The sequence below is a fragment of the Somniosus microcephalus genome, chromosome 12 (genome assembly GCF_052327205.1).
Source record: "Somniosus microcephalus isolate GS21.2 chromosome 12, FLI_Smic_1.0, whole genome shotgun sequence".
Lineage (NCBI taxonomy): Eukaryota > Metazoa > Chordata > Chondrichthyes > Squaliformes > Somniosidae > Somniosus > Somniosus microcephalus.
The window spans coordinates 202,396,021-202,420,623 of record NC_140998.1 but is presented as its reverse complement, the minus strand read 5'-3'; the positions used below and the strand labels follow the sequence as shown (position 1 = coordinate 202,420,623).

At 41.6% G+C, this 24,603-nt stretch overlaps 1 protein-coding gene and 1 pseudogene across 1 annotated transcript in view; both read right to left on the bottom strand.

The window, feature by feature from the left end:
- The window catches only part of LOC147109904 (cell adhesion molecule CEACAM6-like), a 32,117-nt gene extending 24,353 nt beyond the window's left edge, over positions 1-7,764 (bottom strand). The window contains exon 1 of the mRNA XM_086004146.1: positions 7,701-7,764. Coding sequence (XP_085860272.1) covers positions 7,701-7,764 — 64 coding nt within the window. The remainder of the gene's footprint in view (positions 1-7,700) is intronic.
- LOC147109903 (cell adhesion molecule CEACAM3-like) overlaps positions 1-23,855 on the bottom strand; it is a 218,609-nt pseudogene extending 194,754 nt beyond the window's left edge.
- Positions 23,856-24,603: the final 748 nt, after the last annotated feature.

The window sequence follows — 24,603 nt, the reverse complement described above, 5'->3', positions numbered from 1 at the left end:
TAAATTTGAAAATATTTACTGTACAGAACATCACTTTTTATAAGAAATAATTTAAAAGTGTTGAAAGTGGCTGATACCTGCTGAGCTGACAATTTTCAGGCTATTGAGGAATAGAAATTCAATACATGTGATAACTTTTTTTGGACCGGATTAGGATTTATGTACGGACATTTCATATCTAATTTTACATGTGTTATTGGGCGATAGAGTGAGAAACGATTGTACTGATTACTGTTTCATAGAATTATAATGCATGGGAGACGTTTGTGTGTTGGAATTGCATACGTTGGAGATGAAATGAGCTTGTCTGGTGAAGGTAATGGGTGTCAATGGGTTGAGCTTCCATTACACTGCATGCATGGCAGTGGATGTGAAGCAATTTGGTGCACTTACATTCCTTGCTTGGAATAGAGTTAGGCCGAGTTTAGAAATATAGTTATCTTAGTCAACTATACTTACAGACTTGATCCACTATTCCAGTAAAATGACAACAGAAAATGTGCAAAGGACCTATTGTAACCGAAAAAACAATAAACACATAAAAGGAGTACTGTAATCAGGATATTCACCTCAATTCTAATGTTTCTCCCCATTACACCATTGCGTTGGTGTATGAATATTTAATGCATCCCTATGCAATTGCTTTGTGCACTGTTTCCATTAAGACACCAAACTACATTTTAAATGGGTTAAATTACAGTTCTAGTAATTTCACAGGTAAATAGTGTCTGGAAAATAATATTTCAGTATTATTTGAAGGCTTAAATGTGTTATTTTTTTAATCTCTATGGTTGTGGAGTATTTGAGTTGTATTTCAATATCTTTATCACTCGTGCTTGAGTTTCAAATTTCATGCATGAATACAGCACATCCATTCTCAAATCAGTGGGTGGCCGAGGCAAGTCACAGATAATTAACAGTCTCTCATCTGCACAAGATGCAAAACATTGAATTATCAGAAATACATTTGATTATATGTAAATAATTACCTACTAAACAACAGTCAACATGGATTCAGAAAGCATAAAGTCCGGCCTGGCCAAAGTCCTCAACCTTATTGAGGAAGTGGCAGGTGATGTAAACTGGGAAAAGGCAAAGTATGTGGTGTACCTCGGCTTGCAAATAATTTCAGACAAATTTCCACACAAAAGACAATGGGCTAAGCTCAAGGCTATAAAAATCCATTTTAAACCTTTGGAAAGACTAATAAACTGGCTGAAACATTGAACAATGGCAGACGGAATTTAATGGAGATGTAAAAATAAGGTACTGAACACAGAAAATAAAGTGGGTGATATATGTACTGCATGAATGTAGTTGAAATTAGCGAAGAAGTCAAAACAGATCTAGAATTCCGAGTAGACTAGATGCACAAAACATTGAAGATCAACAATCACAATGCTAGTAGAATGCTGAGCCATATAGTCACAACAATGGAGTACAAGTCAGAGAAAGACGTGGCCAATGGTATATTGCACCGATCAGACCACACTTTGAGTATGGTGTGTAGTTCTGAACACTTGAGACACTGGGGACATATTCAGCAGCGAGACAGAGCAGAGATACGCAATTGAGTCATAGAGTCATAGTTATACAGCACACAAAGAGGCCCTTTGGCCCATCAGGTCCATGCCGGCCATCAATCCCTGTCTAATCTAATCCAAATTTCCAGCATTTGGTCCGTAGCCATGTATGTTATGGCATTTCAAGTGCTCATCCAAATGCTTCTTAAATGTTGTGAGGATTCCTGCCTCTACGACCCTTTCAGGCAGTGAGTTCTAGATTCCAACCGCCCTCTGGCTGAAAAAGTTTTTCCTCAAATCCCCTCTAAACCTTCTGCCCCTTACCTTGAATCTATGCCCCCTTGTTATTAACCCCTCTACTAATGGGGCTGAGTCTCGGTAGCAAAAATGAAGAAACGTGTGCATTTCAGCCTTAAGAGGATTGATCTGAATGGGTGTAGCAAATAATAAATTGTATAGAAAAGAGATAGCCAAAAATGACTTCAAATTAAAATGATAGTCGAACGACAGGACACAGATTCAAAGGGTGAAAGGCAAATTGAGAAACAGCACCAGCTATTTCTGCTTCAACAACAAAAACATATATATATATAGCGCCTTTAACGTGGTAAAACGTCCCAAGGAGCTGCACATGATTATTTTAAGACAAAAAATGACACTGATCCACATAAGGATGAATTAGGGCAGGTGAGCAAAAGCTTGGTCAAAGAGGTAGGTTTTAAGGAGCATCTTAAAGGAGGAAAGAGAGGTAGCGAGGTGGACAGGTTTAGGCAGGGAATTCCAGAGATTGGGCCTAGGCAACAAAAGGCACGGCCTCCAAAGGTTGAGTGATTATAATCAGGGATGCTCAAGAGGGCAGAATATTCCATGAATTGATCACTGGGAGAGAGAGAGTGTGTGTGTATAGATGATTAGGTAGGAAGATAGATAGAGGTTCTCGGCATAATTTATCTATGTGTAAATAAACATTTTTAATTAGACTCAAAGTATACAATGGATATATAAAGAGAGAAAGAGAGGTCGTCATTTAACATTGGTTTCTTGTGACTGGAAGCAGTTTTTGACCAGCAATTTATGGTTCCAAGAGATCATTTTCAATATGGCGCCCTCTGCCCTCTGCCCTCCGCGGGGAGCGGTGGCGATTGTGAACAGGACAACCAACAGCGTGTCTCTTCAATCAATCAGACTAAAGAATCACTGATACACGCAGAGTCTAAACCAGGAAGTATGAATTTGAATCTTTAATTCATAGAAAAATCATGCACAGAAAGGGAAATAAAATATTAGTTCGGCCCAGCAGCAGTTCTGCACCCATTACGGGCACCATGCCTTAGGGAGGGTGTAAAGGCTTTGAAGAGGGTACAGAAGAGATTTACATAATGGTTCTAGGGATGAGGGATTACAGTTACGCGGAAAGACTGGAGAAGCTGGGGTTGTTTTCCTTGGAGCAGAGAAGGCTAAGAGGAGATTTGATGGAGGGGTTTGAAATCATGAACGGTTTAGATAGAGGAAATAAAGATAAACAGTTCCCAATGGCTGAAGGGTCGATAAACAGAGGGCGCAGATTGAAGTTGACTGGCAAAAGAAGCAGAGGCAACATGAGGAAAAACTATCTCTTTATAAAATAAAGACTTGCATTTATAGAGCACCATTCATGACCTCAGGATGTCCCAAAACATTTTACAGCCAATGAAGTGCTTTCAAAATACTATTGTAATGTAGCAATTACACAATAATTGGTTAGGATCTGGAATGGACTGCCTGAAATGGTGGTGGAGGAAGATTCAATAATGGCTTTCAAAAGGGAATTGGTAAATACCTGAAGGAAAAAATGGCAGGGCTACAGGGAAAGTGCGGGGGAGTGGGACTAGCTGAAGTGCTCTTGCAGAGAGCCGGCACAGGTTTGATGGTCCGAATGGCCTCCTTCTGTGCTGTAACCATTGATTCTATACCCAAGTCCAGGACAAGAAATATATAACAAAAAGAGCAGTGGTCCCAACACTGAGCCAAGGCACCCCTGCACACTGGTCTCCACTATGAAAGGGTTTTAAATATTTCAAACAAAGATGAATGACGACTCAAGATATTCACACACTGTATAATAGGCTCATGAATGTCCTGCAAATAAACTGAACTTCATGCTGAGTATTTATTCGTTACAATATAGCAAATGCCCGAAATAGACTAGCAATAGATGATACTTCAAGAACGGAGCATAGTCCATGTAGGTCAGGTGCCCAAATGATAAAAGCACAATGGGCCGAATTTTGAGACCTCGATGGGTACGTATGACGTGTGTACGTGCCCGTAGGGGCAGCCAAGATCCGGGTTCAGGTATGCAAAGTGCATGCACTAAAACCCGGAATTTACGATCTGTGATTAATCTTCTTAACAGATCCTCCACAGCCCCGGCAGATGGGCTTCTGTGGGTGGAGAGTTGCGCTATTTGCCCACCTTTCACCCGCTGAATGGCTGTGAAATTCTTACAACTGGTAAAAGCAGCCATTATGCCTCGTTTTCCCAGCATAAGAGTTTTAAAAACAGATAAATTATATGTTATCACTCATTTATACAATAAAAACCCTGTCAAATAAGTTAAGTTTAATTTTAGCCCTGGTAAAACATTTTTTCCTGAACGATATTTTTGTTTCAAATATTTAATTCAATGGCACTTTAATTAATTTTAAAGATGTATTTTTATTCATTTCATGTATTCATGCATTTTTAATTGATTCCAAAACAGTCCATTTGTCCCAATTGGTCTATGCTGGTGTTTATGCTCCACAGGAGTCTTCTCCCATCCTACTTCATCTAATCCTATCTACATATTCTATCAACATATGCTTCTGTCCCGTTCTCCCTCATGTGTTAATCTTAAATGTGTTTGTCTTCCTCTTAAATGTAATTATGCTAGTTAAAATCATAGAAACATAGAACAATAGGAGCAGTAGATCATTCGGCCTTTCGAGCCTGCTCCGACATTCAATATCATCATGGCTGATGCTCTTTCTCAATAGCATATTCCCGCTCACTCCCCATACCCCTTGATGCCTTTTGTGTCTAGAAATCTATCTACCTCCTTCTGAAATATATTCAATGATTTGCCCTCCACAGCCTTCTGTGGTAGAGAATTCCACAGGTTCAACACCCTCTGAGTGAAGACATTTCTCCTCATCTCAGTCTGAAAGGCCCTTCCCCGTATCCTGAGACTCTGGCCCGTCGTTCTCGATCCCCAGCCAAGGGAAACATCCTCCCTGCATCTAATCTGTCTAGCCCTGTCAGAATGTTATACGTTTCAATGAGATCCCTTCTCATTCTTCTAAAATCCAGTGAATACAGGCCTAGTCGACCCAATCTCTCCTCATACGACAGTCCTGCCATCCCAGGATTCAGTCTGGTGAATCTTCGCTGCACTTCCTCTATGGCAAGTATACCTTTCTTAGGTAAGGTGAACAAAACAGCACACAGTACTCCAGGTGTAGTCTCACCAAGGCCCTGTATAACTGTAGTAAGACATCGTAGCTCCTGTACTCAAATCCCCTTGCAATGAAGGCCAACATAACTGCCTTCGTAACTGCTTGCTGCACCTGCATGTTTGCTTCCAGTGACTGGTGTACAAGGAGAACCAGGTCCCTTTGTACAACAACATTTCCCAATCTATCACCATTTAAATAATAATGTACCTTTCTATTTTTTTTCTACCGACATGGATAACTTCACATTTATCCACGTTAAACTGAATCTGTCATTTATTTGCCCACTCACTCAACTTGTCTAAATCGCCTTGAAGCCTCTTAGCATCCTCCTCACAACTCACAATCCCACGTAGTTTCGTGTCGTCAGCAAACTGGGAAATATTGCATTTGGTTCCCCCTTCCAAATCATTGATATATATTGTGAATAGCTGGGGCCCAAGCACTGATCCCTGCCCCATTAGTCACCACCTACAACCCCAAAAAAGACATATTTATTCCTGCTCTCTGTTTCCTGTCTGTTAACCAATTTTCAATTCATGCCAGTATATTACCACCATCCCATGTGCTTTAATTTTGCACACTAACGTCTTATGTGGGACTTTATCGCAGGCCTTCTGAAAATCCAAACACACCACATCCACTGGTTCTCCCTTATCTATTCTACCAGTTGCATCCTCAAAAAACTCGTCAAACACGATTTCCCTTTCATAAATCCATATTGATTCTGCCTAATCCCATTGATATGTTCTAAGTGCCCTGTTATCACATCCTTTATAAGAGACTCTAGCATTTTTCCTGCTACTGATTTTAGGCTAACCGGTCTGTAGTTCTCTGTTTTCTCTCTCCCTCCTTTTTTTAAATAGCGCAGTTACGTTTGCCACCCCCCAAACTGCAGGAACTGTTCCATAATCTATAGAATTTTGGAAGATGACAACCAATGCATCTTGTATTTCCATGGCTATCACTTTTAGTTCTCTGGGATGCAGATTATCAGGCCCTGGGAATTTATCGGCTTTCAGTCCCATTAATTTCTCCAGCAATATTTTTTTACTAATACTAATTTCCTTTAATTCCTCCTTCCCACTAGACCCTTGATTCCCTAGCATTTCTGCAAAGCTATTGGTATCCTCTTCCATGAAGACAGAACAAAAGTATTTGTTCAATTGCTCGACCATTTCCTTATTCCCCATTATACATCCTTCCGTTTCTGACTGTAAGAGACCTACGTTTGTCTTCACTAATCTTTTTCTTTTTACATGCTTGTACCAACTTTTACAGTCCGCTTTTATGTTTCTTGCACGTTTACTCTCTTATTCTATGTTTCCCCTCTTAATCAATCTCTTGGCCCTTTTTTGTTTATTTCGAAACTGCTCCCAATCCCCAGGCTTGCTATTTTTACTAGTCACTTTATATGACTCCTCTTTGAATATAATGCTATCCTTAATTTATTTTGTTAGCCATGGTTGGGCCGCTTTTCCTTTTATGTAAGAACATAAGAACATAACATGTAGGAGCAGGAGTAGGCCATACAGCACCTCGGACCTGCTCCACCATTCATTAGGATCATGGCTGCTCTGAAATCGGACTCACGTCCACTTCCCTGCCCGCTCCCCATAACCCTTAATACGCCTATCAGCTAGGAAACTATCTCCATTTTAAATTTATTTACTGTCGCAGCTTCTACAGCTCTCTGAGGTAGCAAATTCCATAGATTTACTACCCTTTGAGTGAAGAAGTTTATCCTCATCTCAGCTCTGAAACGGCAGCCCCTTATTCTAAGATTATGCCCCCTAGTTCCAATCTCACCCATCAGTGGAAACATCCTCCCCGCATCCACCCGATCATGCCCCCTCACAATCTTATAAGTTTCGATAAGGTTGCCTCTCATTCTTCTGAATTCCAATGAGTAGAGGCCCAACCTACACAACCTTTCCTCATAAGTCAACCCCCTCATCACAGAATCACAGAATCACAGAAACCCCACAGTGCAGATAGAGGCCATTTCGGCCCATCGAGCCTGCACCGACACATATCCCACCTGATCCCCGTAACCCCTACACCAACACATATCCCACCCTATCCTCGTAATCCCATGTATTTAATCCCCCTAACACTAAGGGTCAATTTTATCATAGCCAATCAACCTAACCCGCACAGCTTTGGACTGTGGGAGGAAACCGGAGCACCCGGAGGAAACCCACGCAAACACGGGGAGAATGTGCAAACTCCACACAGACAGTCACCCGAGGCCGGATTCGAACCCGGGTCTCTGGCGCTGTGAGGCAACAGTGCTAACCACTATGCCACCGTGCTATCTCCGGAATCAACCGAGTGAACCTTCTCTGAACTGCCTCGAGAGCAAGTATATCTGTTCTTAAATATGGAAACCAAAACTGTACGCAATATTCCAGGTGTGGCCTCACCAGTACCCTGTATAACTGAAGCAAGACTTCCCGGCTTTTATACTCCATCCCCCTTGCAATAAAAGCCAAGATTCCATTGGCCTTCCTGATCAACTGCTGTACCTGCATACTAACCTTCTGTGTTTCATGCACCAGGACCCCCAGATCCCTTTGTACTGTAGCACTTTGCAGTTTCTTTCCATTTAGATAATAACTTGCTCTTTGATTTCTTCTGCCAAAGTGCATAACCTCACACTTTCCAACATTATGTTCCATCTGCCAAATTTCTGCCCACTCACTTAGCCTGTCTATGTCCTTTTGGACGCTTTTGATGTCCGATTCACTCATTGCTTTCCCTCCCATCTTTGTATCATCGGCAAACTTGGATACATTGAACTTGGTCCCCTCCTCCAAATCGTTAATAAAGGTTGTAAAGAGTTGGGTTCCCAGCACTGACCCCTGCGGAACACCACTAGTTACTGATTGCCAACCCGAGAATGAACCATTTATCCCAACTCTCTGTTTTCTGTTAGATAGCCAATCTTCCACCCATGCCAGTGTATTACCCCCAATCCCGTGATTTTTTATCTGGTGCAGTAATCTTTTGTGTGGCACCTTGTCAAATGCCTTTTGGAAGTCCAAATACTCCACATCCACTGGTTCCCCTTTATCGACCCTGTTTGTTACGTCCTCAAAGAATTCGAGCAAATTTGTCAAACATGACTTCCCCTTCATAAAACCATGCTGACTCTGTCCGTTTAAATTATGCTTATCCAAATGTCCTGTTACTGCTTCCTTAATAATGGACACCAACATTTTACCAACCACAAATATTATGCAAACTGGTCTATAGTTTCCAGCCTTTTGTCTACCTCCCTTTTTAAATAAGGGCGTTACATTAGCAGTTTTCCAATCTGCTGGGACCTTTCCTGAATCGAAGGAATTTTGGAAATTTACCACCAATGCATCCGCAATCCCTACCGCTACTTCTCCCAAGACCCTAGGATGTAAGCCATCAGGTCCAGGGGATTTATGCACCTTCAGTCCCATTATCTTACCGAGTACCATCTCCTTTGTGATTTAAATCGTGTTTAGCTCCTCCCCCCTATAGCCCCCTGTTTGTCCAGTGTTGGGATATATTTAGTGTCCTGTACATTAAAGACTGATACAAAATATTTGTTCAGCGTATTTGCCATCTCCATGTTCCCCACTACTAATTTCCCGGTCTCATCCTCTAAGGGACCAACATTCACTTTAGCCACCCTTTTTCTTTTTAAATAACTGTAGAAACTCTTGCTATCTGTTGTTATGTTTTTTGCTAGTTTACTTTCATAATCTATCTTCCCCTTCTTAATTAGTATTTTAGTTATTCTTTGCTGGCTTTTAAATGCTTCTCAATCTTCTATCCTCCCACTAGATTTGGCTACTTTATATGCCCTTGTTTTTCAGTCGGATACTATCATTTATTACTTTACTTAGCCACGGATTGCTGTCTTTTCTTTTACGCCCCTTTTTCCTCAGTTAAATATATTTTTCTTGAAAGTTGTGAAATATCTCCTTGAATGTACACCACTGCTCCTGTACTGTCTTACACCTTAATCTATTATCCCAGTCCACTTTAGTCAACTCTGCTCTCATACCTTCATAGTCTCCTTTATTTAAGCTTAGTACGCTGGTTTGAGATCCAACTCTCTCACCCTCCAACTGAATTTGGAATTCAACCATGTTATGGTCACTCATATCAAGGGGATCCTTTACTAGGACATTTTTTGTTAATCCTGTCTCCTTACACAGGACCAGATCTAAGATTGCCTGCCCCCGGTTGGTTCAATAACATACTGCTCAAGGAACCCGTCCCTAATGCACTCTATGAACTCTTCCTCACGGCTGTCTTGCCCAATTTGATCTGCCCAGGCAATATGAAAGTTAAAATCTCCCATGATTATAGCTGTTCCCTTATTACAATCCCCAATTATTTCCTGATTTATACTCCGACCAATAGAGTTGCAACTGTTAGGAGGCCTATAGAATACACACACTAGTGATTTTTCCCCCTTATTACTCCTTATCTCCACCCAAACTGTTTCCCTATCCTGATCCTTTGACCCAATATCATTTCTCACTATTGCAGTGATTCCATCCTTTATTAACGTAGCCACCCCACCTCCCTTTCCTTCCTATCTGTCATTCATAATAGTCAAATACCCCTGGATGTTTAGTTCCCAGTCATGGTCACCTCGCAGCCATGTTTCTGCAATGGCCACCAGATCATACCCATGTGTAGTCATTTGTACCGTCAACTCGTCTATTTTGTTAAGAATGCTGCGCGCATTCAGATAAAGAACTTTTATATATGTTTTGTGACAATTTATTCCTGCTGTTACCCCCTTTACTATTTTACCTTTATCTTTATATATTCTGTCCCTTCCTGACATGCTCTGATTTTTAATTTCCCCACTGCTACTTTGCTGTATTGCCTGCTCCGCTGACATTGTTATGTTTTTCTCTCTTTAAACCTCCCCCCCACTAAATAGTTTAAAGACCTCTCTACAGCCCTAGTTATTCGATTCGCCAGGATTCTAGTCCCAGCACTGGCCAAGTGAAGTCCGTCCCAACGGAACAGGTCTCTCCTGTCCCAGTACTGGTGCCAGTGTCCCAAGACACTGTGTTTATGCGCCAGAAACTTGCCTCAACTATTCCTTTTGGTAGCGACTCTGACATTCTAATCATTTTCTCGGCAAGGAAGTTATTGGATGAATTGCTTATTGACGAAAATCAGGTCACTAGTAAGCTTCCTTGTTGAGACAGCGAGATTATTGTGGCTGCATTGGAAATTCCGTGATGCGCTGAACACAAGGGTCGCGCACTCCACATCAGAACTACAGATATTTTCACCAGTTAGGTATGAAAGTGGCTTTTCAGCTGGGTTGCTTTATGAATGATCCAATGTGATTCCCCGTTCCCCTTTTCACTTCCTTCGACATTGAAAGATCCGCAGCAAAATGTTGCACTATCCATAGTTACATAGATACATAGAAACATAGAAGATAGGAGCAGGAGTAGGCCATTCGGCCCCTCGAGCCTGCTCCGCTATTTAATGTGATCATGGCTGGTCATCCAAACTCAGTACCCTGTCCCTGTCTTTTCCCCATATCCCTTGATCCCTTTAGCCTTAAGAAATATATCTAACTCCTTCTTGAATATATTTAATGAATTGGCCTCCACTGTCTTCTGTGGTAGGGAATCCCACAGGTTCACCACTATCTGGGTGAATAAATTCCTCCTCATCTCTGTCCTATATGGCTTAACCCTTATCCTTCGACTTTGACCCCTGGCTCTGGACTACCCCGCCATCGGGAACATCCTTCCTACGTCTAGTCTGTCTAGTCCTGTTAGAATTTTATAAGTTTCAATGAGTTCCCCGCTCATTCTGCTAAGCTCCAGCGAGTATAAGCCCAATCGACAGAATCTCTCCTCATACGTCATTCCTGCCATCCCAGGTATCAGTCTGGTGAATCTTCGCGGCACTCACTCCATTTCTATCTGTTTAAATTCAAGCAAATAAGTCAATTAACCCTTTACCCACAAAATATGCCCCCAGCTGTGCAACAGTGCCATGTGAAACGTTACCGCCAGGCTTTCTTCAAGCTGATGCTTGATCCAACAAAAGACTTGCATTTATATAGCTTCTTTCACTTCCCAAAGCACTTTACAGCCAAGAAAGTTCTTTTTCAAGTGTAGTCCATGTGGTAAACGCAGCCGCCTATTTGAGCTCAGTACCCCCCCACAAGCATAACTTGATAATGGTCAGCTAATCCGGGTTTTTTCTGTTATGTTGATTGAGGAGTATATGTTTGGCAGGACCCCGGAAAAAAGGAATGACTTGTGACATGAATATAATTAAAATAGTATATGAACAACCCTTTCCCCACAAAAAACTTTCACTTACCAAGTACATGTAGAGTGATGTTTGCTGATGCTGGAGTCCCGGTGAATGGAAGCATGGTAACAGTGTACTCTCCACTGTCCGAAGCTGTCACTGACTTCAGCAGGAGCGATCCGTTCGGGAGGAATAACTCAGCCCGTGTGATGTGTTCAAGACTTAGATTCCCAGCTGTGCTATTCCACACAGCGATACTTTTCAGCCCGAAGTCCCAGGTCCCTATCACCACCTCAGCTGACGGCTGCACTGAAAAAAAAGCGTTGTCTCCGACGGTCACATTCATCCGACTGTTTTCTGTATGTATAGTAAAACCCATGGGCTTAACTGAGGAAAGAAAATCACATTCAGGAGGAAGTAAAGAGAGAGACACAAACCCGACACAAGACAGAGATAATAACGTCATCTCTTGTATCACTTGTTTTTCTAATTAATAAAACAAATGATCCCAGAAAGTGATCGTCACCCGCAGATATAAATAGCAAACAGCTACCGCGGTAAGTGGCAGAGTCTCCATCCTGAGAGAGCAGCGCCAGTCCCTGTTACACTCGGTGACTGACCCGCTGTTCATGGTCAACAGAACAGATCAGTTGAGTCACTTACTGAAGAGGCAATGCTGATTGGACCGGGTGCTGTTTACCTGATTGGAAATTATTTCCACTCACTTCAATCTAAATATTACATATTAATAGAAAATATTGGCAAGATACAGGAAATGGTCTGGTTAATTTCAAGTGCACAGATTTTTTCTCAGAAATTAAACATTATTCGCTCTTTTATGATCTGGAATGCACTGCTGGAATGGGTGGCGGAAGCAGATTCAGTCCTAACCTTCAAAAGGGAATACACCAGCAGGAGTATTACGCCCATTCTGGGCACCATGCTTTAGGAAGGATGTAAAGGCTTTGAAGAGGGTACAGAAGAGATTTACATAATGGTTCTAGGGATGAGGGATTACCGTTACTTGGACAGACTGGAGAAGCTGGGGTTGTTTTCCTTAGAGCAGAGAAGGCTAAGAGGAGATTTGATGGAGGGGTTTGAAATCATGAACGGTTTAGATGGAGGAAATAAAGATAAACAGTTCCCAATGGCTGAAGGGTCGATAAACAGAGGGTGCAGATTGAAGTTGACTGGCAAAAGAAGCAGAGGCAACATGAAGAAAATCTATTTTTTTTTATAAAAGGAAGACTTGCATTTATAGAGCACTATTCATGACCTCAGGGTGTCACAAAGCATTTTACAGCCAATGAAGTACTTTCAAAGTACTATTGTAATGTAGCATTTACGCAATGATTGGTTAGGATCTGGAATGCACTGCCTGAAATGGTGGTGGAGGAAGATTCAATAGTGGCTTTCAAAAGGGAATTGGTAAATACCTGATGGAAAAAAATTGCAGGGCTACAGGGAAAGAGCGGGGGAGTGGGACTAGCTGAAGTGCTCTTGCAGAGAGCCGGCACAGGCTCGATTGTCCGAATGGCCTCTTTCTGTGCTGTAACCATTGATTCTATGCCCAAGTCCAGGTCAAGAAATATATAACAAAAAGAGCAGTGGTCTCAACACTGAGCCAAGGCACCGCTGCACACTTCTGTCCACTATGAAAGGGAATTAAATATTTCAAACAAAGAAGATTGGCGACTCAAGATATTCACACACTGTATAATAGGAACATGAATGTCCTGCAAATAAACTGAACCTCATACTGAGTATTTATTGGTTAGAATATAGCAAATGCCCGAAACAGAATAGCAATAGATGATATTTCAAGAACGGCATTTAGTCTGTGTAGGTCAGTTGCCCAAATGCTAAAAGCCGTATTTTGCAACCTCAATGGGTGTGTATGAGGTGTGTACGTGCCCGTAGGGGCAGCACAAGTTCCGGGTTCATGTATGCGAAGCACATGCACTAAAACCCGGCACTTGCGATCTGTGAAGAATCTTCTTGACAGATCCTCCGCATCCCCGGGAGATGGGCCTCTGTGGGTGGGGAGTTGCGCTATTTGCACAACTTCCACCCGCTGAATGCCTGTGAAATACTTACACCTGGCAGACGTAAGGCCTCCCTTTACCAGCAAAAGAGTTTTAAAGAACAGAAAAATTAAATTGTATCACTCATTTATACATTAAAAACCCTGTCCAATGAGTTAAGTTTAATTTTAACCCTGTTAAATCATAATTTATTTATTTTTTAAGCTACGTTTTTGTTTAAAATATTTAATTCAATGGCACTTTAATTAATTTTCAATATTTATTTTTACTTATTTCATGTGTTCATGCATTTTTAAGTGTTTCAAAAACAGTCCCTTTGGCCCAAATGGTCTAAACCGCTTTCAATCCTATTAATTTCTCCAGCATTATTTTTTTACTAATAGTAATTTGCTTTAATTCCTCCATCTCTCTAAACTCTTGGTTCCATAGCATTTCTGCGAAGTTATTTGTGTCCTCTTCCATGAAGACAAAACCAAAGTATTTGTTTAATTGCCCTACCATTTCCTTGTTCCCCATTATAAATTCTCCCGTTCCTGACTGTAAGAGACCTACATTTGGCTTCACTAACCGTTTCCTTTTTACATACTGTAGAAGCTTTTACAGTCCGCTTTTGTGTTCCTAGCAAGTTTACTCTCATATTCTATTTTTCCCCTCTTAATCAATCTCTTGTTCCTTTTTTGTTTATTTTGAAACTGATCCCAATCCTCAGGCTTGCTACTTTTCCTGGCAACTTTATATGACTGCTCTTTGAATCTAATGCTATCCTTATATTCTTTTGTTAGTCATGGTTGTGCCGCTTTTCCTTTTGTGCTTATGCGCCAGAAATTTGCCTCAACTACTCCTTGTGGTAGCGACTCCCACATTCTAATCATTCTGTGGGCGAGGAAGTTATTGGATGAACTGCTCATTGAGGAAAATCAGGTGACTATAGTATGCTTCCTTGTTGAGACAGTGAGATTATTGTGGCTGCATGGGAATTGCCGTGAATCACTGCCCACAAGGGTCGCACACTAAACAGTAGAACTACAGATATACTCATCAGTTAGGTAAGAAAGGGGGTTTTCAGCTGAGTTGCTTTATGAATGATCCAATGTGATTCTCCGCTCTCCTTTTAACTTCCTTCGATATTGAAACATCCGCAGCAAAATGTTGCACAATCCATATTTATATAGAAACATTGAAACATATAAGATAGGAGCAGGAATAGATCGTTTGGCCCCTCGAGCCCGCTCCGCCATTCAGTGAGATCATGGCTGATCTTCCAAATTCAGTACCCTGTCCCTGCCTTCTCCCCATATCCCTTGATCCCTTTAGCCTTAAGAAATATATCTAACTCCTTCTTGAATATATTTAATGAATTGGCCTCCACTGCCTTCTGTGGTAGGGAATTCCACAGGTTCACCACTCTCTGGGTGAAGAAATTCCTCCTCATCTCTGTCCTAAATATCTTAACCCTTATCCTTCGACTGTGACCCCTGGTTCTGGAATCCCCGGCCATCGGGAACATCCTTCCTGCATCTAGTCTGTCTAGTCCTGTTAGAATTTTATAAGTTTCAATGAGATCCCCTCTCATTCTTCTAAACTCCAGCGAGTGTAAGCCCAATCGACCAAGCTCTCCTCATACGTCATTCCTCCCATCCCATGTATCAGCCTGGTGAATCTTCGCGGCACTCACTCCATTTCCATCTGTTTAATTCCAGGCAAATAAGCCAATTAACCCTTTATTCACAAAATATGCCGCTAGCTCTGCAACAATGCCACGTGAATCCTTACCGCCTGGTTTTATTTAAGGTGCTGATTGATCCAAAAAAAGACTTGCATTTATATAGCATCTTTTACGTCCCAAAACACTTTACTGCCAATGAAGTACTTCTCAATTGTAGTCAATGTCGGATAGCAGCCGCCTATTTGAGCTCAGTACCCTCCCTCAAGCAGCAACTTGATAATGAGCAGATAATGCGGGTTTTTTTGGTTATGATTGAGGAGTATATGTTTGGCAGGACCCCGGAAATAAGGAATGACTTGTGACATGAATATAATTATAATAGTATATGAACAACCCTTTTCCCACAAAAACCTTCCACTTACCAAGTACATGTAGAGTGATGTTTGCTGATGCTGGAGTCCCGGTGAATGGAAGCATGGTAACAGTGTACTCTCCACTGTCCGAAGCTGTCACTGACTTCAGCAGGAGCGATCCGTTCGGGAGGAATAACTCAGCCCGTGTGATGTGTTCAAGAATTAGATTCCCAGCTGTGCTATTCCACACAGCGATACTTTTCAGCCCGAAGTCCCAGGTCCCTATCACCACCTCAGCTGACGGCTGCACTGAAAAAAAAGCGTTGTCTCCGACGGTCACATTCATCCGACTGTTTTCTGTATGTATAGTAAAACCCATGGGCTTAACTGAGGAAAGAAAATCACATTCAGGAGGAAGTAAAGAGAGAGACACAAACCCGACACAAGACAGAGATAATAACGTCATCTCTTGTATCACTTGTTTTTCTAATTAATAAAACAAATGATCCCAGAAAGTGATCGTCACCCGCAGATATAAATAGCAAACAGCTACCGCGGTAAGTGGCAGAGTCTCCATCCTGAGAGAGCAGCGCCAGTCCCTGTTACACTCGGTGACTGACCCGCTGTTCATGGTCAACAGAACAGATCAGTTGAGTCACTTACTGAAGAGGCAATGCTGATTGGACCGGGTGCTGTTTACCTGATTGGAAATTATTTCCACTCACTTCAATCTAAATATTACATATTAATAGAAAATATTGGCAAGATACAGGAAATGGTCTGGTTAATTTCAAGTGCACAGATTTTTTCTCAGAAATTAAACATTATTCGCTCTTTTATGATCTGGAATGCACTGCTGGAATGGGTGGCGGAAGCAGATTCAGTCCTAACCTTCAAAAGGGAATACACCAGCAGGAGTATTACGCCCATTCTGGGCACCATGCTTTAGGAAGGATGTAAAGGCTTTGAAGAGGGTACAGAAGAGATTTACATAATGGTTCTAGGGATGAGGGATTACCGTTACTTGGACAGACTGGAGAAGCTGGGGTTGTTTTCCTTAGAGCAGAGAAGGCTAAGAGGAGATTTGATGGAGGGGTTTGAAATCATGAACGGTTTAGATGGAGGAAATAAAGATAAACAGTTCCCAATGGCTGAAGGGTCGATAAACAGAGGGTGCAGATTGAAGTTGACTGGCAAAAGAAGCAGAGGCAACATGAAGAAAATCTATTTTTTTTTATAAAAGGAAGACTTGCATTTATAGAGCACTATTCATGACCTCAGGGTGTCACAAAGCATTTTACAGCCAATGAAGTACTTTCAAAGTACTATTGTAATGTAGCATTTACGCAATGATTGGTTAGGATCTGGAATGCACTGCCTGAAATGGTGGTGGAGGAAGATTCAATAGTGGCTTTCAAAAGGGAATTGGTAAATACCTGATGGAAAAAAATTGCAGGGCTACAGGGAAAGAGCGGGGGAGTGGGACTAGCTGAAGTGCTCTTGCAGAGAGCCGGCACAGGCTCGATTGTCCGAATGGCCTCTTTCTGTGCTGTAACCATTGATTCTATGCCCAAGTCCAGGTCAAGAAATATATAACAAAAAGAGCAGTGGTCTCAACACTGAGCCAAGGCACCGCTGCACACTTCTGTCCACTATGAAAGGGAATTAAATATTTCAAACAAAGAAGATTGGCGACTCAAGATATTCACACACTGTATAATAGGAACATGAATGTCCTGCAAATAAACTGAACTTCATACTGAGTATTTATTGGTTAGAATATAGCAAATGCCCGAAACAGAATAGCAATAGATGATATTTCAAGAACGGCATTTAGTCTGTGTAGGTCAGTTGCCCAAATGCTAAAAGCCGTATTTTGCAACCTCAATGGGTGTGTATGAGGTGTGTACGTGCCCGTAGGGGCAGCACAAGTTCCGGGTTCATGTATGCGAAGCACATGCACTAAAACCCGGCACTTGCGATCTGTGAAGAATCTTCTTGACAGATCCTCCGCATCCCCGGGAGATGGGCCTCTGTGGGTGGGGAGTTGCGCTATTTGCACAACTTCCACCCGCTGAATGCCTGTGAAATACTTACACCTGGCAGACGTAAGGCCTCCCTTTACCAGCAAAAGAGTTTTAAAGAACAGAAAAATTAAATTGTATCACTCATTTATACATTAAAAACCCTGTCCAATGAGTTAAGTTTAATTTTAACCCTGTTAAATCATAATTTATTTATTTTTTAAGCTACGTTTTTGTTTAAAATATTTAATTCAATGGCACTTTAATTAATTTTCAATATTTATTTTTACTTATTTCATGTGTTCATGCATTTTTAAGTGTTTCAAAAACAGTCCCTTTGGCCCAAATGGTCTAAACCGCTTTCAATCCTATTAATTTCTCCAGCATTATTTTTTTACTAATAGTAATTTGCTTTAATTCCTCCATCTCTCTAAACTCTTGGTTCCATAGCATTTCTGCGAAGTTATTTGTGTCCTCTTCCATGAAGACAAAACCAAAGTATTTGTTTAATTGCCCTACCATTTCCTTGTTCCCCATTATAAATTCTCCCGTTCCTGACTGTAAGAGACCTACATTTGGCTTCACTAACCGTTTCCTTTTTACATACTGTAGAAGCTTTTACAGTCCGCTTTTGTGTTCCTAGCAAGTTTACTCTCATATTCTATTTTTCCCCTCTTAATCAATCTCTTGTTCCTTTTTTGTTTATTTTGAAACTGATCCCAATCCTCAGGCTTGCTACTTTTCCTGGCAACTTTATATGACTGCTCTTTGAATCTAATGCTATCCTTATATTCTTTTGTTAGTCATGGTTGTGCCGCTTTTCCTTTTGTGCTTATGCGCCAGAAATTTGCCTCAACTACTCCTTGTGGTAGCGACTCCCACATTCTAATCATTCTGTGGGCGAGGAAGTTATTGGATGAACTGCTCATTGAGGAAAATCAGGTGACTATAGTATGCTTCCTTGTTGAGACAGTGAGATTATTGTGGCTGCATGGGAATTGCCGTGAATCACTGCCCACAAGGGTCGCACACTAAACAGTAGAACTACAGATATACTCATCAGTTAGGTAAGAAAGGGGGTTTTCAGCTGAGTTGCTTTATGAATGATCCAATGTGATTCTCCGCTCTCCTTTTAACTTCCTTCGATATTGAAACATCCGCAGCAAAATGTTGCACAATCCATATTTATATAGAAACATTGAAACATATAAGATAGGAGCAGGAATAGATCGTTTGGCCCCTCGAGCCCGCTCCGCCATTCAGTGAGATCATGGCTGATCTTCCAAATTCAGTACCCTGTCCCTGCCTTCTCCCCATATCCCTTGATCCCTTTAGCCTTAAGAAATATATCTAACTCCTTCTTGAATATATTTAATGAATTGGCCTCCACTGCCTTCTGTGGTAGGGAATTCCACAGGTTCACCACTCTCTGGGTGAAGAAATTCCTCCTCATCTCTGTCCTAAATATCTTAACCCTTATCCTTCGACTGTGACCCCTGGTTCTGGAATCCCCGGCCATCGGGAACATCCTTCCTGCATCTAGTCTGTCTAGTCCTGTTAGAATTTTATAAGTTTCAATGAGATCCCCTCTCATTCTTCTAAACTCCAGCGAGTGTAAGCCCAATCGACCAAGCTCTCCTCATACGTCATTCCTCCCATCCCATGTATCAGCCTGGTGAATCTTCGCGGCACTCACTCCATTTCCATCTGTTTAATTCCAGGCAAATAAGCCAATTAACCCTTTATTCACAAAATATGCCGCTAGCTCTGCAACAATGCCACGTGAATCCTTACCGCCTGGTTTTATTTAAGGTGCTGATTGATCCAAAAAAAGACTTGCATTTATATAGCATCTTTTACGTCCCAAAACACTTTACTGCCAATGAAGTACTTCTCAATTGTAGTCAATGTCGGATAGCAGCCGCCTATTTGAGCTCAGTACCCTCCCTCAAGCAGCAACTTGATAATGAGCAGATAATGCGGGTTTTTTTGGTTATGATTGAGGAGTATATGTTTGGCAGGACCCCGGAAATAAGGAATGACTTGTGACATGAATATAATTATAATAGTATATGAACAACCCTTTTCCCACAAAAACCTTCCACTTACCAAGTACATGTAGAGTGATGTTTGCTGATGCTGGAGTCCCGGTGAATGGAAGCATGGTAACAGTGTACTCTCCACTGTCCGAAGCTGTCACTGACTTCAGCAGGAGCGATCCGTTCGGGAGGAATAACTCAGCCCGTGTGATGTGTTCAAGAATTAGATTCCCAGCTGTGCTATTCCACACAGCGATACTTTTCAGCCCGAAGTCCCAGGTCCCTATCACCACCTCAGCTGACGGCTGCACTGAAAAAAAAGCGTTGTCTCCGACGGTCACATTCATCCGACTGTTTTCTGTATGTATAGTAAAACCCATGGGCTTAACTGAGGAAAGAAAATCACATTCAGGAGGAAGTAAAGAGAGAGACACAAACCCGACACAAGACAGAGATAATAACGTCATCTCTTGTATCACTTGTTTTTCTAATTAATAAAACAAATGATCCCAGAAAGTGATCGTCACCCGCAGATATAAATAGCAAACAGCTACCGCGGTAAGTGGCAGAGTCTCCATCCTGAGAGAGCAGCGCCAGTCCCTGTTACACTCGGTGACTGACCCGCTGTTCATGGTCAACAGAACAGATCAGTTGAGTCACTTACTGAAGAGGCAATGCTGATTGGACCGGGTGCTGTTTACCTGATTGGAAATTATTTCCACTCACTTCAATCTAAATATTACATATTAATAGAAAATATTGGCAAGATACAGGAAATGGTCTGGTTAATTTCAAGTGCACAGATTTTTTCTCAGAAATTAAACATTATTCGCTCTTTTATGATCTGGAATGCACTGCTGGAATGGGTGGCGGAAGCAGATTCAGTCCTAACCTTCAAAAGGGAATACACCAGCAGGAGTATTACGCCCATTCTGGGCACCATGCTTTAGGAAGGATGTAAAGGCTTTGAAGAGGGTACAGAAGAGATTTACATAATGGTTCTAGGGATGAGGGATTACCGTTACTTGGACAGACTGGAGAAGCTGGGGTTGTTTTCCTTAGAGCAGAGAAGGCTAAGAGGAGATTTGATGGAGGGGTTTGAAATCATGAACGGTTTAGATGGAGGAAATAAAGATAAACAGTTCCCAATGGCTGAAGGGTCGATAAACAGAGGGTGCAGATTGAAGTTGACTGGCAAAAGAAGCAGAGGCAACATGAAGAAAATCTATTTTTTTTTATAAAAGGAAGACTTGCATTTATAGAGCACTATTCATGACCTCAGGGTGTCACAAAGCATTTTACAGCCAATGAAGTACTTTCAAAGTACTATTGTAATGTAGCATTTACGCAATGATTGGTTAGGATCTGGAATGCACTGCCTGAAATGGTGGTGGAGGAAGATTCAATAGTGGCTTTCAAAAGGGAATTGGTAAATACCTGATGGAAAAAAATTGCAGGGCTACAGGGAAAGAGCGGGGGAGTGGGACTAGCTGAAGTGCTCTTGCAGAGAGCCGGCACAGGCTCGATTGTCCGAATGGCCTCTTTCTGTGCTGTAACCATTGATTCTATGCCCAAGTCCAGGTCAAGAAATATATAACAAAAAGAGCAGTGGTCTCAACACTGAGCCAAGGCACCGCTGCACACTTCTGTCCACTATGAAAGGGAATTAAATATTTCAAACAAAGAAGATTGGCGACTCAAGATATTCACACACTGTATAATAGGAACATGAATGTCCTGCAAATAAACTGAACTTCATACTGAGTATTTATTGGTTAGAATATAGCAAATGCCCGAAACAGAATAGCAATAGATGATATTTCAAGAACGGCATTTAGTCTGTGTAGGTCAGTTGCCCAAATGCTAAAAGCCGTATTTTGCAACCTCAATGGGTGTGTATGAGGTGTGTACGTGCCCGTAGGGGCAGCACAAGTTCCGGGTTCATGTATGCGAAGCACATGCACTAAAACCCGGCACTTGCGATCTGTGAAGAATCTTCTTGACAGATCCTCCGCATCCCCGGGAGATGGGCCTCTGTGGGTGGGGAGTTGCGCTATTTGCACAACTTCCACCCGCTGAATGCCTGTGAAATACTTACACCTGGCAGACGTAAGGCCTCCCTTTACCAGCAAAAGAGTTTTAAAGAACAGAAAAATTAAATTGTATCACTCATTTATACATTAAAAACCCTGTCCAATGAGTTAAGTTTAATTTTAACCCTGTTAAATCATAATTTATTTATTTTTTAAGCTACGTTTTTGTTTAAAATATTTAATTCAATGGCACTTTAATTAATTTTCAATATTTATTTTTACTTATTTCATGTGTTCATGCATTTTTAAGTGTTTCAAAAACAGTCCCTTTGGCCCAAATGGTCTAAACCGCTTTCAATCCTATTAATTTCTCCAGCATTATTTTTTTACTAATAGTAATTTGCTTTAATTCCTCCATCTCTCTAAACTCTTGGTTCCATAGCATTTCTGCGAAGTTATTTGTGTCCTCTTCCATGAAGACAAAACCAAAGTATTTGTTTAATTGCCCTACCATTTCCTTGTTCCCCATTATAAATTCTCCCGTTCCTGACTGTAAGAGACCTACATTTGGCTTCACTAACCGTTTCCTTTTTACATACTGTAGAAGCTTTTACAGTCCGCTTTTGTGTTCCTAGCAAGTTTACTCTCATATTCTATTTTTCCCCTCTTAATCAATCTCTTGTTCCTTTTTTGTTTATTTTGAAACTGATCCCAATCCTCAGGCTTGCTACTTTTCCTGGCAACTTTATATGACTGCTCTTTGAATCTAATGCTATCCTTATATTCTTTTGTTAGTCATGGTTGTGCCGCTTTTCCTTTTGTGCTTATGCGCCAGAAATTTGCCTCAACTACTCCTTGTGGTAGCGACTCCCACATTCTAATCATTCTGTGGGCGAGGAAGTTATTGGATGAACTGCTCATTGAGGAAAATCAGGTGACTATAGTATGCTTCCTTGTTGAGACAGTGAGATTATTGTGGCTGCATGGGAATTGCCGTGAATCACTGCCCACAAGGGTCGCACACTAAACAGTAGAACTACAGATATACTCATCAGTTAGGTAAGAAAGGGGGTTTTCAGCTGAGTTGCTTTATGAATGATCCAATGTGATTCTCCGCTCTCCTTTTAACTTCCTTCGATATTGAAACATCCGCAGCAAAATGTTGCACAATCCATATTTATATAGAAACATTGAAACATATAAGATAGGAGCAGGAATAGATCGTTTGGCCCCTCGAGCCCGCTCCGCCATTCAGTGAGATCATGGCTGATCTTCCAAATTCAGTACCCTGTCCCTGCCTTCTCCCCATATCCCTTGATCCCTTTAGCCTTAAGAAATATATCTAACTCCTTCTTGAATATATTTAATGAATTGGCCTCCACTGCCTTCTGTGGTAGGGAATTCCACAGGTTCACCACTCTCTGGGTGAAGAAATTCCTCCTCATCTCTGTCCTAAATATCTTAACCCTTATCCTTCGACTGTGACCCCTGGTTCTGGAATCCCCGGCCATCGGGAACATCCTTCCTGCATCTAGTCTGTCTAGTCCTGTTAGAATTTTATAAGTTTCAATGAGATCCCCTCTCATTCTTCTAAACTCCAGCGAGTGTAAGCCCAATCGACCAAGCTCTCCTCATACGTCATTCCTCCCATCCCATGTATCAGCCTGGTGAATCTTCGCGGCACTCACTCCATTTCCATCTGTTTAATTCCAGGCAAATAAGCCAATTAACCCTTTATTCACAAAATATGCCGCTAGCTCTGCAACAATGCCACGTGAATCCTTACCGCCTGGTTTTATTTAAGGTGCTGATTGATCCAAAAAAAGACTTGCATTTATATAGCATCTTTTACGTCCCAAAACACTTTACTGCCAATGAAGTACTTCTCAATTGTAGTCAATGTCGGATAGCAGCCGCCTATTTGAGCTCAGTACCCTCCCTCAAGCAGCAACTTGATAATGAGCAGATAATGCGGGTTTTTTTGGTTATGATTGAGGAGTATATGTTTGGCAGGACCCCGGAAATAAGGAATGACTTGTGACATGAATATAATTATAATAGTATATGAACAACCCTTTTCCCACAAAAACCTTTCACTTACCAAGTACATGTAGAGTGATGTTTGCTGATGCTGGAGTCCCGGTGAATGGAAGCATGGTAACAGTGTACTCTCCACTGTCCGAAGCTGTCACTGACTTCAGCAGGAGCGATCCGTTCGGGAGGAATAACTCAGCCCGTGTGATGTGTTCAAGAATTAGATTCCCAGCTGTGCTATTCCACACAGCGATACTTTTCAGCCCGAAGTCCCAGGTCCCTATCACCACCTCAGCTGACGGCTGCACTGAAAAAAAAGCGTTGTCTCCGACGGTCACATTCATCCGACTGTTTTCTGTATGTATAGTAAAACCCATGGGCTTAACTGAGGAAAGAAAATCACATTCAGGAGGAAGTAAAGAGAGAGACACAAACCCGACACAAGACAGAGATAATAACGTCATCTCTTGTATCACTTGTTTTTCTAATTAATAAAACAAATGATCCCAGAAAGTGATCGTCACCCGCAGATATAAATAGCAAACAGCTACCGCGGTAAGTGGCAGAGTCTCCATCCTGAGAGAGCAGCGCCAGTCCCTGTTACACTCGGTGACTGACCCGCTGTTCATGGTCAACAGAACAGATCAGTTGAGTCACTTACTGAAGAGGCAATGCTGATTGGACCGGGTGCTGTTTACCTGATTGGAAATTATTTCCACTCACTTCAATCTAAATATTACATATTAATAGAAAATATTGGCAAGATACAGGAAATGGTCTGGTTAATTTCAAGTGCACAGATTTTTTCTCAGAAATTAAACATTATTCGCTCTTTTATGATCTGGAATGCACTGCTGGAATGGGTGGCGGAAGCAGATTCAGTCCTAACCTTCAAAAGGGAATACACCAGCAGGAGTATTACGCCCATTCTGGGCACCATGCTTTAGGAAGGATGTAAAGGCTTTGAAGAGGGTACAGAAGAGATTTACATAATGGTTCTAGGGATGAGGGATTACCGTTACTTGGACAGACTGGAGAAGCTGGGGTTGTTTTCCTTAGAGCAGAGAAGGCTAAGAGGAGATTTGATGGAGGGGTTTGAAATCATGAACGGTTTAGATGGAGGAAATA